Source organism: Eulemur rufifrons, chromosome 28 (genome assembly GCF_041146395.1).
Source record: "Eulemur rufifrons isolate Redbay chromosome 28, OSU_ERuf_1, whole genome shotgun sequence".
NCBI lineage: Eukaryota > Metazoa > Chordata > Mammalia > Primates > Lemuridae > Eulemur > Eulemur rufifrons.
In genome coordinates, this window is record NC_091010.1 from 52,323,359 (window position 1) to 52,335,605 (window position 12,247).

A 12,247-nucleotide genomic window follows, 5' to 3' on the forward strand; every position below is an offset into this window, starting at 1 on the left:
GTAGTGCTCTGTCTTTGGCCTAGTGGTACCCTCTCAATTGCTTAACTCTTCCTAGAATTCTCAGGACCAAAGAAGGGGAAGAAAACTTACACTGCTGTCTAAATATTTCACAGGTGAGGCCCTGTGTGTTGTATTTTATAGGCATCGGCTTCTCTAGTTCTCAGTTGGATGGGCTTTGTGAGATAGATACTAGTGTCCTCCACTTATTTACCATAAAACCTTAGATATATAGTAATTAAACTTTCTATGCCTTGGTTTCCTCCTCTGTAAAGTGGGAATAACAACCTACAAAATTGTCATGAGGATTAATTGTGATAAAGTATATAAAAATATTACCATAATTCTTGGTGTAGGGTAGTTTCCCAATCAGTGTTAGCTACTACAGCAATCATTATATCATTATAATTAACTTATTTAATTTACAGACAAGGAAACTGAGGCATAAGAAGTTGAAGTAGCTTGTTCAAGGTAACACAGGTAGTGAGTGGACTTTTGAGACATTCAGACATGAGTTTGGATTCTGGATCTGCGGCTTACGTTCCTCGATGTCGTGTACCTAAAGCCACAATCTCCCTGAAGTGTAGTCCCTCACGGCAGCGTCCCTAACTAGAGTTGACAGGAACTACCAAAAGGTGAGCAATTCGCTCAACTGACTTTCTCCCCCTGCTGCTTCTGATGGGGGCACACAGGGTGATTCTCTTTTCCCTGTTCTAAGTGTTTTGTGAATCTCCAAACAGGACAGTGAGGCACTGCCTGGATGAGAGCTCACAAAATAAGGAAACTGAAGAAAAAAAAAAAATCAAAACAAAATAGCAGCAGCAACAACAACAAAATGCTTCAGGAATTGGGAATTTTGGAATTTTTTTCTTTACTTGGAAAGATACCTTGACTGGATGAGAGGGCTATGCTGGTTGTCACCATGATCTAAATATATATATGTCCAGAGAATATATATTTATCTTTATTTTTATAAATATATTTGCAAATATACATTTATGACAATTGTTATGATTATTTTGCATTAGTGAGGACAAGAAAAGTCCTCATGCCCAAACAACTTGAAGACTTGGATTATTGCCACTGTGCCATTGTGCTCATCCACCTGCCCTTAGCTCTTTTGAAAGCAAAGGCAGAAGATACCTGCATTCTACCAGCTAAAAGCCAAGAGAAGCAGGTCACCCCTGCAACCCAACCCCCTAGAAACCACACATCGTCCATTACTATGCACATACCATGAGACTATTACACAGACTTGGTTCATGACAGATTGATAGAACTAATATCACTAAGAACATTGGAACAACGTTGATTTACTTACGACCATCCATAGTTCTGGCCTCGAGATGCACAAGGTCTGGTTCCTTGCTCGACCCCATCACGGACCTGAGAAGTGGAGAAACACGAAAAGAAACATCCACATTAATGACTGTACACGTGCCTTAGAGGAACTCAGCAGAGCCCCCAGACTTAATATCCACAGGCATCTAAAACCACAACCCTCAGACTATATCTACTCTATTTACTTACATAGCCTAACAGTAAAATTTCCACTTCAAACAAAAATGATAATGAAACTTTATTTGATGAAGGCCAGACTGAACTCTGTCAAGGATATTGCACGTTATGAGCTCGGACTGGCAAATAGATCCTACACGTGGTATGCGTGCACTCTTGCAACAAGCCCAGCGACAATGTATTAAGCTTTTGAAACTTATCAGGCAGATGCCAGGCATGCTGCTTTAGCTGGGTGATTTAACAGTGATTTACATAGCAAAATGATCTAATTAGTTTTTTCATTTGAAATTTACAGAACTACCTACTGCTGCCCTATGAACTATGAACAAAGCACATGACTCATGCAATGCAGGGACATCTACAGCACAGAGTGACCATTCTCAGTATTGTTGAACCAGGGTGAGGGGAAAAATGCAGATGCACCTCACTTTCTAATACGTGCCTGAAATTGTATGTGTAAGTAAAATAAAAGCCTATTTAAAATGCCTTGGAGGCACTTATTATTTGTGTAATCTTGCAATGAGCTGTATTAAATAGAAAATAATTATTATTCTGTTACATAAATGAAATGGGCAATCACACTTTATCTCTAGGATTTTTATACAACAAGATTAATTAAACTTGGGACCATCTGTACTTTTTTTTTTCTAAATCAGATTTGTAGAACTTTAATTTGTTCCATATCAACATGGAAAATACTTAAATGCCTCCAAACTGGTCCTTCTGTCTGCCACCAGCCACTCAGCCCAGCCATCCAATCCATCCTAGAAAATGCAAATATTAAAAATATTCATCTTTTCAGGACTTAGTCTGGTACCCAAGACCCTACATAGATAAGAACCATCTCACTTTGACTGCCTCATCGTTTGCTGCACTGAGTTTGTCATTCCCTGAAAGCTGCTGTCTTTAGCTTGAAATTGAGGAGCTCACTTTATACATTTTATATATTTTTTTTTTTTTTTTTTGAGACAGAGTCTCACTCTGTTGCCCGGGCTAGAGTGAGTGCCATGGCGTCAGTCTAGCTCACAGCAACCTCAAACTCCTGGGCTTAAGCGATCCTACTGCCTCAGCCTCCCAAGTAGCTGGGACTACAGGCATGTGCCACCATGCCCGGCTAATTTTTTGTATATGTATATTTTTAGTTGTCCATATAATTTCTTTCTATTTTTAGTAGAGACAGGGTCTCACTCTTGCTCAGGCTGGTCTCGAATTCCTGACCTTGAGCCATCTACCCGCCTCGGCCTCCCAGAGTGCTAGGATTACAGGCGTGAGCCACCTCGCCCGGCCTATACATTTTATATTCACATGTGTTTATATATATGCATTTATATATATAAATACATATATATGCATATAAATATATATATATACACACACATATTTACATAATTCCTGGCATATAATAGACAGTCAAATGTGGAATGAAAGAAGGAAGAAAGAAAGGGAGGGAAAGGAGGGAGAGAAGGAAAGAAAAAGGGAGAGAAGGAGGGTATAAATGTCTGTGAATTCTTTGAAATAAGTAAATTAATCATTGTCCCAGGGGCATTCCCAGAACTCTTCTTACTTAAACTCATTTTTCCAACTCAGAGTCTGAGGCCTCGCTAGCTTATTCACTCTTCATCTTTAGAAAGGAAGTTTCCTTAAGTTCCTATCGTTGCTGTCAGTAAGCTTTCTCTGATTGATACATGGCCTGAAATTCAGTCTACTCGCGAAACATTGAATCCTGCTTTCTTCTCCCAGGAAGCAGATATCTCCTAATCAGGTTTTTATAATTTCCCTCAAATAGACATGGAACATGGATTTGGACATTTCACACCATTGGAACCTACCTGAATACAGACAGAAGGTGACCCTTTGACCTTCAGCCCACTAAGTACCGTAGTGACTAACAGACTATGCGTGGTGGCTCTCTGTCTTCCCACACTGGTGTTGACTGAAACTACAGGTGACCCCTTCTGACAAGACCATGAGTCATGAGCATTAAAAAAGAAAATGAGCTGTCTGATACGCCTCAAACTGGAAAGGTTCATAGTCAACAGTTTTTTCAAAATATTAATGGGTAGTTACATGTTGTTCATCTACCCACACTGCATACTGCTCTGAATTTCCTCCTTGAGAGAAAGGTCTACCACCATTTATTCCCAGGAGAAGACCCCAACCCAGAAACAGAATGTTAAAAACTAGCATGCAAACCTATCTGCTTGGCTTATAGTTAGTGTTAACAGGAGACAAAATAACTACCCAGCATCCAGTGCATCTCTCCATGTGCTTAGGGCCCTAAATCAATAATAGCAGTAGTTTCTTAAAATCTTATATTATGCCTAAAGGTAGGAGCTGCTGTTTTAAGTGACATTCCCCCCCCCCCCTTATCAACTAACAAAAAAGAAGCAAGAGCAAAATAGAGTCCTTTATTTTTCCAAAATCTACAGTGGCTAACCAATCAATCCCCTTACCCTACCTAATTTTTTTCCCATTTATAGTAAAACAACTACAACAGTGAAACAAAACTTTATATTTTCAAGTCAAACCACAGTGTTTCCTATAATTTTTATTTACTGAAGCACTCACCTCTAGACCTAGTGGTCTAGGAGGACTTCTAGCAGTCACTGATGATAAAGAATTGCTGCTGCTTTTACTCTATGGCCCTAGTGAGTTCTTAATTGCTGAAGCCAGTCAATGCTGAATGTCTGCAGAGGTGTGATTTTAGTGGTCCTGTCATTGACTAGACACTTTGGGGAAGCGCATCACTGAAGGTGACCCAAATGGTATCATTATTATAGTCCATATATACCCCTACATTTTAGCTGGAGCTATGGAGTTAGGTGGTTTTCTGTGTGTTTTAAGACCAATTATTATGTTTCTTCATCATCATCATCATGATCATAGAAAAACGCACAAACATAGAATTTAATCCAAAATGAACACTTGATGACCTTTTTTGTAGAGTGAGATCTCAAGATTGGCCTCAAGCATCTCTATCCAAAAGTGTAAGTTTGACTTCTGTTATTAAGCATAAGGGGTTGGACACCTTTTCTTTACACTTCTAGATCACCCTGTACACATCAATGTCCCGGTGCATCATAATTTGCTAGATCTCTGCATAAATGACTCTCTTTTTACACTGGACTCTTAAAAGACAGGTACTCTTTTACCACTGAATTGTCTGTGCTTACCAAAGTATAGAGAAGCAAGTTTTCTCAGTAAATATATAGACAACATTCTTACACTGCTCAATATTTACTGTTATACCTGATATAGTATGTTATTCAATTCTGTGATCAGAAAGAACCTATCTGTAAATATTAGATGAAAAAGTTGGTCTAGGATCTTTTAATTACAGAAAAATACAGCAGGGAAGCTGTATCTTGTAAACCTTTATATTGCCTTTATGTCAAATCAAGAAAATGAATTCTCTCTTGAACTGAATTTTGTGGGAGGGAAAGGGGGTCTTCATGCCTGTGCACATGCTGGTGTCTGCCTGGAATTTCCTCTCACCCTTCTTCTGCCTTCTTAACGTTTACTCCATGGCTCAGCTGCAGATGGTAGAAGTTGAAAAAAGGCTTCTCAGTGGGGGAGCCACTTAAGCCAAGTTGGTTATCCTTTCTGAGATTTCCAGAACGATGCACATACTTCTGCACAGCAAAATCAGGTCATGTTATAACTGGTGATTCATTTGTCAAGCTCTCTTATTGACAGACAAACTCAAACCTTTCTGTATCTTTGTTCCAGGCACCTGCATGTCACATATAGATACTCAAAACATGTTTACTGAATTGTTTTGGAGGAAGGAGAAGTTCACAAACTAGGCACACCAGCATTTATTAATTGATCTGTAGATATGACATTTGGTAAATTACCTAACATATCTATGCTTTCATTTTTTAAATCTATAAGAAGAGGCTATAATAAGTTTCCTAGAACATACTTCTTAAAGTACCTAGAAGATTCTCATCACATAGCAAGGACTCAGAAAATGCAGCTTATTTCTTTCTTCTCTTCCTCCCCCTTTTTATTTCAAGAAATGGGTAGGAAATATTAATACTCACCTAAGACATTAAAATTAATGTTGCTATTAAAAACTTCTTGGGATATCATGGATGCTCCAAGCACAGAATTAATTTATCAAAATCATTTATCATGATAAGTCAATAGACAAAAAAATAAGAGTCAATGACCCAGAGATCAACTATATGAATAAATAAAATTCACTTATTTACTTATTTATTTATTTATTCAGTAAAACATCCCAAGCCCCTATCATGCAATAAGAACAAAGGGCTATAGATTTCTTGCCCTTAAAAGCTTTAGAACTACAGAAGAGATAGTAATCCACTCAAACAAGGGTTCTAATATTCAAGGTGCTATCTGAAGACATAGGAAGAATGATCTTTCACCTGCAGACAGAGGCCTGGGAGAGAAGGAAGGTCCAGAAAGCCCTCAGAGTAAATGAACTGAATCTTCAATAATATGCAGAGATATGATTGATGGACTGAAGGGGTGGAAGAACATTCTATTTAGGGATAAATAGCAAAAACAAAGGCCCTAGATCAAAGACAGGATAATCCATATAGGCATCTATAGTAAGTCAGTAGGCTGGATCCAGTGTTTTCAAAGTAGAGCAGTAAAAAAAAAAAATGAAAAGTTAGCAGAGGTTCAATCATGAAGCACCTTTTGCATAATGCTAAGGTTTTGTATTTGATCTTAAAATCCACAGAATGGCACAAAAGAAAGTTAAGCATGTAAATTTATAAGAAGATGAAAAGAAGACCTTCCGTCCCCATCTATGTGTGGGCCTCCCTACTGAGGTGTAGATCCACGGGCAACGCTACATTAGCTCTGTTGATGGAAACAAGACAAAGCCTGATGCAGCCTCCTCCTTCTATGCTTCCAATATCTTAAGTTGGTTTTCACGTTTAGGAGCTATTTTGGAATAAAACCTAACGATGACCAAAGACAAGAATATGAATAAAAGTAAATCACGCCATGATAAATTACACCAGTGATGTCAGCAGTGCAACGTCAGCCTTCTGAAATACAATCAGCCAAATGCAACCTTTGTAGACATTTGCTACAGAGAAACTCAGAAATGTCACTAGTTTATCATTCGTCTGGCATTTTATCTGAGTTTATACCCACTTAATATAGTTCTCAATAAATGCTGCAGAACCACAAAATGTCCTATGTAGATAACCACAGAGCAAGTATTAAAAAATGAACACCATGCAAGGACAGCACCTATTCAGATTTAGAATTGCAGTTAATGGCATAGAGAGGCATGAGGAGGGATCTGCATAGGAACAGAGCCTGGAAAGACAGAGACGCCTGCCTTCCTCTTCTTTGCTTTAGATGGAGCCGCCCTGTTTCCACAGGTCCTCTCCAGAAACCACGCCCACTGCAGCAAGTGGCCCAGGTCTGGTATTCAGAGAAGAAACAGCGCCTGGCATGAATTCACAGTGGGATACCTTGATTTCCTCCTCTACAGTTAAGGGTTTCCCTTTACCTGCCTCCATAGTCAGGCCCTCAGACAAACACTATCAAGAAAACCCTGGCAAAGGCCACTACTTTTATTTTTGAAAATAGCATCTTAGCCTGAGGTCTCACCTGCTACACAACCAGGGCAAATGGCTAGATAATATAAATCAGGCGAAAGGTGCCATTTTAACCTCTCCCTTAAGCCTAAGGACATGTCTGCTTTCTGCCTCTTTTCTTTTTGCCCCCACTGTGTCATACTGGTTTCCCAGAACCAAAGGTACCTGCTACAAATAACGAATGAATAGATGCATAAATAGACAAATGAAAACAATGCTTACTCTCCTGAATGCATAACGGCCTACTGAGGAGCGGCAGGGCCAGCAATCTGAAGTCCACCAAATTCTGCATTTTCTTATCCTTTTTCTTCACGCCAGAAATCAACTGTTTATATATGTGATGCAACAAAGTGTGTGTGTGTGTGTGTGTGTGTGTGTGTATCTGTGTGTGTGTAGGGGAGCAAAGGGAGAAATGGGAGTCTGAGTCAATGAAGGAATACAGAAAGCTCAGGAGGGCAGTGAGGAGGTGAGGATGTTTATTACACAAAGGCCTTGATAGTACTAAAACTGAAAGTTTAAACAGCAATGCTTAGAAACAAGCAATATGCCCATGAGACATCACAACAACAGGTCTAAATCAGCCAAGACAAACCTTTCTGCTGCAACTCTCCCCTTTCTTTCCTCACTTTCCATTTTTTTAGTATAATGAGTTTGCTTTTTCCACTATTGTTTTTTTTATTTCCTTCAATATTTCCCTACTTTTATGCCCTCTCCCCATTTTTGTCTTTGTTGGTTCTTACATAAGGATGTGGGGATCTAGACAGACAGTAGGGACCTCGACCAGATCACTGCACCTAACCCCCAAACAAAAATCACAGTGCCGATGAGATATGTTGGGATATATTTAAAATGATCAAAAAGTATGAGGTCAAGGTAAAGAAGACCTTATAATATTTTTAATAAGGTTCTTTTTTATCTTTTTAAACTTTAGTGGTATCATACCCTATGTATTTTTAGCAACTTGCTAATTTTACTCAATAATATATCTTGGAGATTATTATTTCATGTTCCACACTAGAACATGAAATTAATGGGATAAATCTCTAACTGCTTTATTGCAATCTATTAAATGAACATATCCAACTTTTGTCTACTGATGAATCCAAAACAAACAAAACATAAATGGAATAAAAAAACACTGGAAATACACATGAAAAATTCATAATAGTAGTCACCTCTGGGAGAGTTTGGGGATTGTGAGTGATAGTCAAAGGAGTCCTTATCCTTAGCAGTAATTGGAGAGAACCTCTGTATGTCTCCTTTCTTTCCATTTCTGTTATTGACAAAGAACTTCAGACTAGAGGGCAGAGCAAATATAAGTTTAAAAGGATTGAAACCTAAGCATTTTGCTGCTGGAGATCATCTGACCCATGGAAATCATATTCCATAAGAGAATTCCAGGAACAGGTATCTCCAGATTTTTTTATTTGAACATACCAGGCAAGGGGGTAAAATAGGTGCACCCAATATACAATGGTTTGTTAGTTAATGAGTTATGAAAATGCAGTAGAATACTTACATATTATACTAACTTTAGAAAATGTACACAAAATAGAAACTAAAATAGAAGGGAAGAATGGACAGAAATTCTAATATTTTCTTCCCACATCTCAATGTATCATCTTGTATACTCCTGGGTGCTGGTGCAGGCAACTCATGATGGGGACTCTCGCTCTAAACTGAGGATTTCTGGAATACCCTTAATATTTAGCACCAGGCGTGGCAGAAGGTCGATCCTGAATTAATTTTTTTTTTAATGAATAAGTTTTAAAAATGTTTGCTGAGTACCTACAATGCAGTAGGTGCAATTCTAGGCATTAGGGGTTTACCGGTGAATAAATGAGGAAAATCCCTGCCACTCATGAAGCTTACATTTTAATAGGGAAGACAGGGGAATTAAATATAAACTTATGTCAGGTGGGGATAATAATGTTTCCTGAAAGCTGTGTGTGGAAAAAATATAAACTATAAGAGGTTTAGGCTACATAAAAAAATTGTTATATGGTGTCAATCAATGGCTGGTGTCCATCTGTTAAGTATGGGATTGATGTCATCGAGGGCTGCAAGGCTGTGCTCTTGTCGGTGTCCTACTCATCACTTGTCAACAACTTGGATGAAAATATATGTTGTGTGCCTGGAAAATTCATACATGACACCAATTCAGGAAAAATAATGACAAGATAAGAGAAAGAGTGCTAGCTCTGAAAGCAATTTTACTTTCCTAAGGGAATACAGCCAAGAAATGATACAACAGATTAGATCCCAGGCTTTTTAATTTCTCTAGGGCTCCTTATACCATCTGTAAAAAGGTTAATAATAACAGTATTAATACTTAATAATAAGATTGCTGCGAAGAGTAAAAGAAGTAGTTTGTGCAGCTACTACTATCATCAATGATATGAATTAAGAGATCTTTAGAGATGGAAAGTCTATTAGAGATTAACTAATTTAAACCCCTCATTTTATGATTAAGAAAGCCAAGGTTTCCAGACAGCAAATACCTTGTCCAAGCTCACACCACTCAGGGAGTATGAAGGTTGGAATTACACCCAAGTCCTTAATTCACTCCAATGATCCTTCTCATGAAAAAAAAAAAAATTACTTTCCTTTTTGCCCCTTGGTATCTGAGGCAAGACAGTGTTAATTAAGAGGGTAATGTGTCTGTCTTACACACTAAAAAGATAAGGAGAAATAATGAGGAAACCACAGACATTTTGGCATCTTGCAGGTGTTATTTGTATTGGGAATTATGGTAGGATTGGCCTAGATATATATGAGGGGATCCCATGTCCTAGAGCTTAGAACCAGAAAGGATATTAATTTCTTCAGTTAGATGCTCAAATAGCAGGGTTTCTAAGTATGAAGGTGGCTTCTCTGTTGTCACTTACAAAATGACTAAGAAATTCTAAACCTTCTCAGAAACACAGTATGAGTCTGGATTGCCAAGTATCTGTCCCTCGGTAAGGCTAGTTAACACCATCCTTGTTGTAGCTCCTCCAGACTTCCTCAACTTATTATGACACAAAAACATTCTCTTGCTTTATTAGTGGGTATTAGTACTTCTGGAAAAATTCCCTAAAAGGCTACTGCCCACAAGCACCTCCACTGAGCAGGAAATAGATCCAGTCGGTAAAGCTTGGAGGGAAGTAAGGATGGAACTGGGTTAGCTACAGGAGGAAATTAGCTTCCTCTTCATTGCAAAGACAACTCCCAGGATGTCAAATGGCCACTGTTCTTTTTAGTACAGATTGAGTATCCCTTAGTGGAAATGCTTAGGTCCAGAAGTGTTTCAGATTTGGGATTTTCCCAGGTTTTGGAATATATGCATATACATAATCAGATATCTTAGGGATGGAACCCATGTCTAAACACAAAATTAATTTATGTTTCATATATGTCTTTATATTCATTGCCTGGAGATAATTTTATACAATATTTTTAATAGTTTTGTGAATGAAATAAAGTTTTGACTGCAACCCATCATGTGATGTCAGGTGTGGGATTTTCCACTGGCAGCATCATATCAGCACTCAGAAAGTTTTGGGCTTTGGAGCATTTCAGATTTGGGACTTTTGAATTAGGGATGCACAACCTGTATTTTATTTATTTGTAAAGAATTTCTGGAGTTCTGAGTACAAGGTGTGAAGGGATTTAGAATTGGGCAAAGACAGGGATGCTATTTTGCGAGCACACTTTGAAGGCTGTGCCAGTTTGCTTCTGAACTCACATTAACTGCTGGGCCAAGGAAACCAGTGTCATGGTGAAAAATGAAAACCACATGTTTTAATTTATCTTTTTTTGTTGTTCGTTTTTTAATTAGTAATCTATTATGGATGTGATTTCCTAAGGTTGGATTTGAAAACAATCCAAGTGCCCATGGATACATGAGCGGCTTAATAAAATGTGGTATATGTATACCATGGGATTCTACCCAGCCACCAAAAACAATGGTGATCTAGCATCTCTTGTATTATCCTGGATAGAGCTGGAGCCCATTCTTCTAGGTGAAGTACCACAAGAATGGAAACACATGCACCATATGTACTCACCATCAAATTGGTACTAAGTGATCAACACTTATGTGCACATACACTAGTAACATTCATCTGGTGTCGGGCAGGTGGGAAGGGGGAGGAGGAGATGGGTATATTCACATCTAATGGGTGTGGTGTGCACTATTTAGGGGATGGACATGCTTGTAGCTCTGACTCAGGCGAGGCAGAGGCAATATAAGTAAATGTAAACATTTGTACCCCTGTAATATTCTAAAATTAAAAAAAAAAGAAAAGAAAGCATCTCAGTGTGACAGAAAGAAAGGAGAGAGGAGGGGTGAGAGACAGAGTGAAACAGAACATGGAGAAGACAGGACAGGAGAGTAAGAAGGGTGGATGAAAGGGCTAGAGACATGATGAGGATGGAAGAAGGGGAAAGAGGAGGAGGAGGAGAGAAGAGAGCTCACTGGCTATGGCTATGCCACAGTGGTCACAGGGCCTACCTGCTATTCGGTCTCCATCAATCCCTCCTCACCCCCTCCCATTTGGATATACGCTTGACTGCTTTATTACGATTATAATTGATATAATTTATTTAAATAACTGTTTAAAAATATGATTGTAAAAAGAATGTGTGTTCATTTAAAATATAATGTAAAATACATGAAAGTATAAAAAGGAAAATAAAATGTTCACTCAATCCCCCCATCTAGAAATAACCACCTTTTACCATTTTTTGTTGATGCTTTAGTGATTTTTCAATGCTTATGTACATTTTTCTTTTTTAAAAAAAAACTTTTGCATCGTATCATTAACATAGCATAGCATAATGTAGCATAGCTTAGCATTAGAATGTACTGTTTTGCCAGCTGTACAATATTCTATAATTTACTTAACTAATTTTCTGAACACAAGGTATTGGTAGTATCTAATGTTTTACTTTTGTACATGATACTACACTGGTTATCTTTGTAGATGAATACTTGTATGTTCCTCTAATCTCTCTGGTTTTTCAATAGGAAGAATTATTGAAAGAAGGAATAGAGTAGTTCTCCCTTCTCTGCAAGGAATACCTTCCAACATCCCCAATGGCTGCCTAAAACCTTGAATAGCACCGAACCCTATATATATATATATATGCACTACGTTTTA

General features: G+C 38.2%; 1 protein-coding gene across 4 annotated transcripts in view; it reads right to left on the reverse strand.

Moving 5' to 3' along the window:
• Window positions 1–12,247, reverse strand: part of SORCS1 (sortilin related VPS10 domain containing receptor 1) — a 467,434-nt gene that overhangs the window by 127,048 nt on the left and 328,139 nt on the right. For all 4 annotated transcript variants that reach the window (XM_069461103.1, XM_069461105.1, XM_069461104.1 and 1 more), the window contains exon 6: window positions 1,319–1,383. In XM_069461103.1, the coding sequence (XP_069317204.1) occupies window positions 1,319–1,383 (65 nt within the window). The remainder of the gene's footprint in view (window positions 1–1,318; window positions 1,384–12,247) is intronic.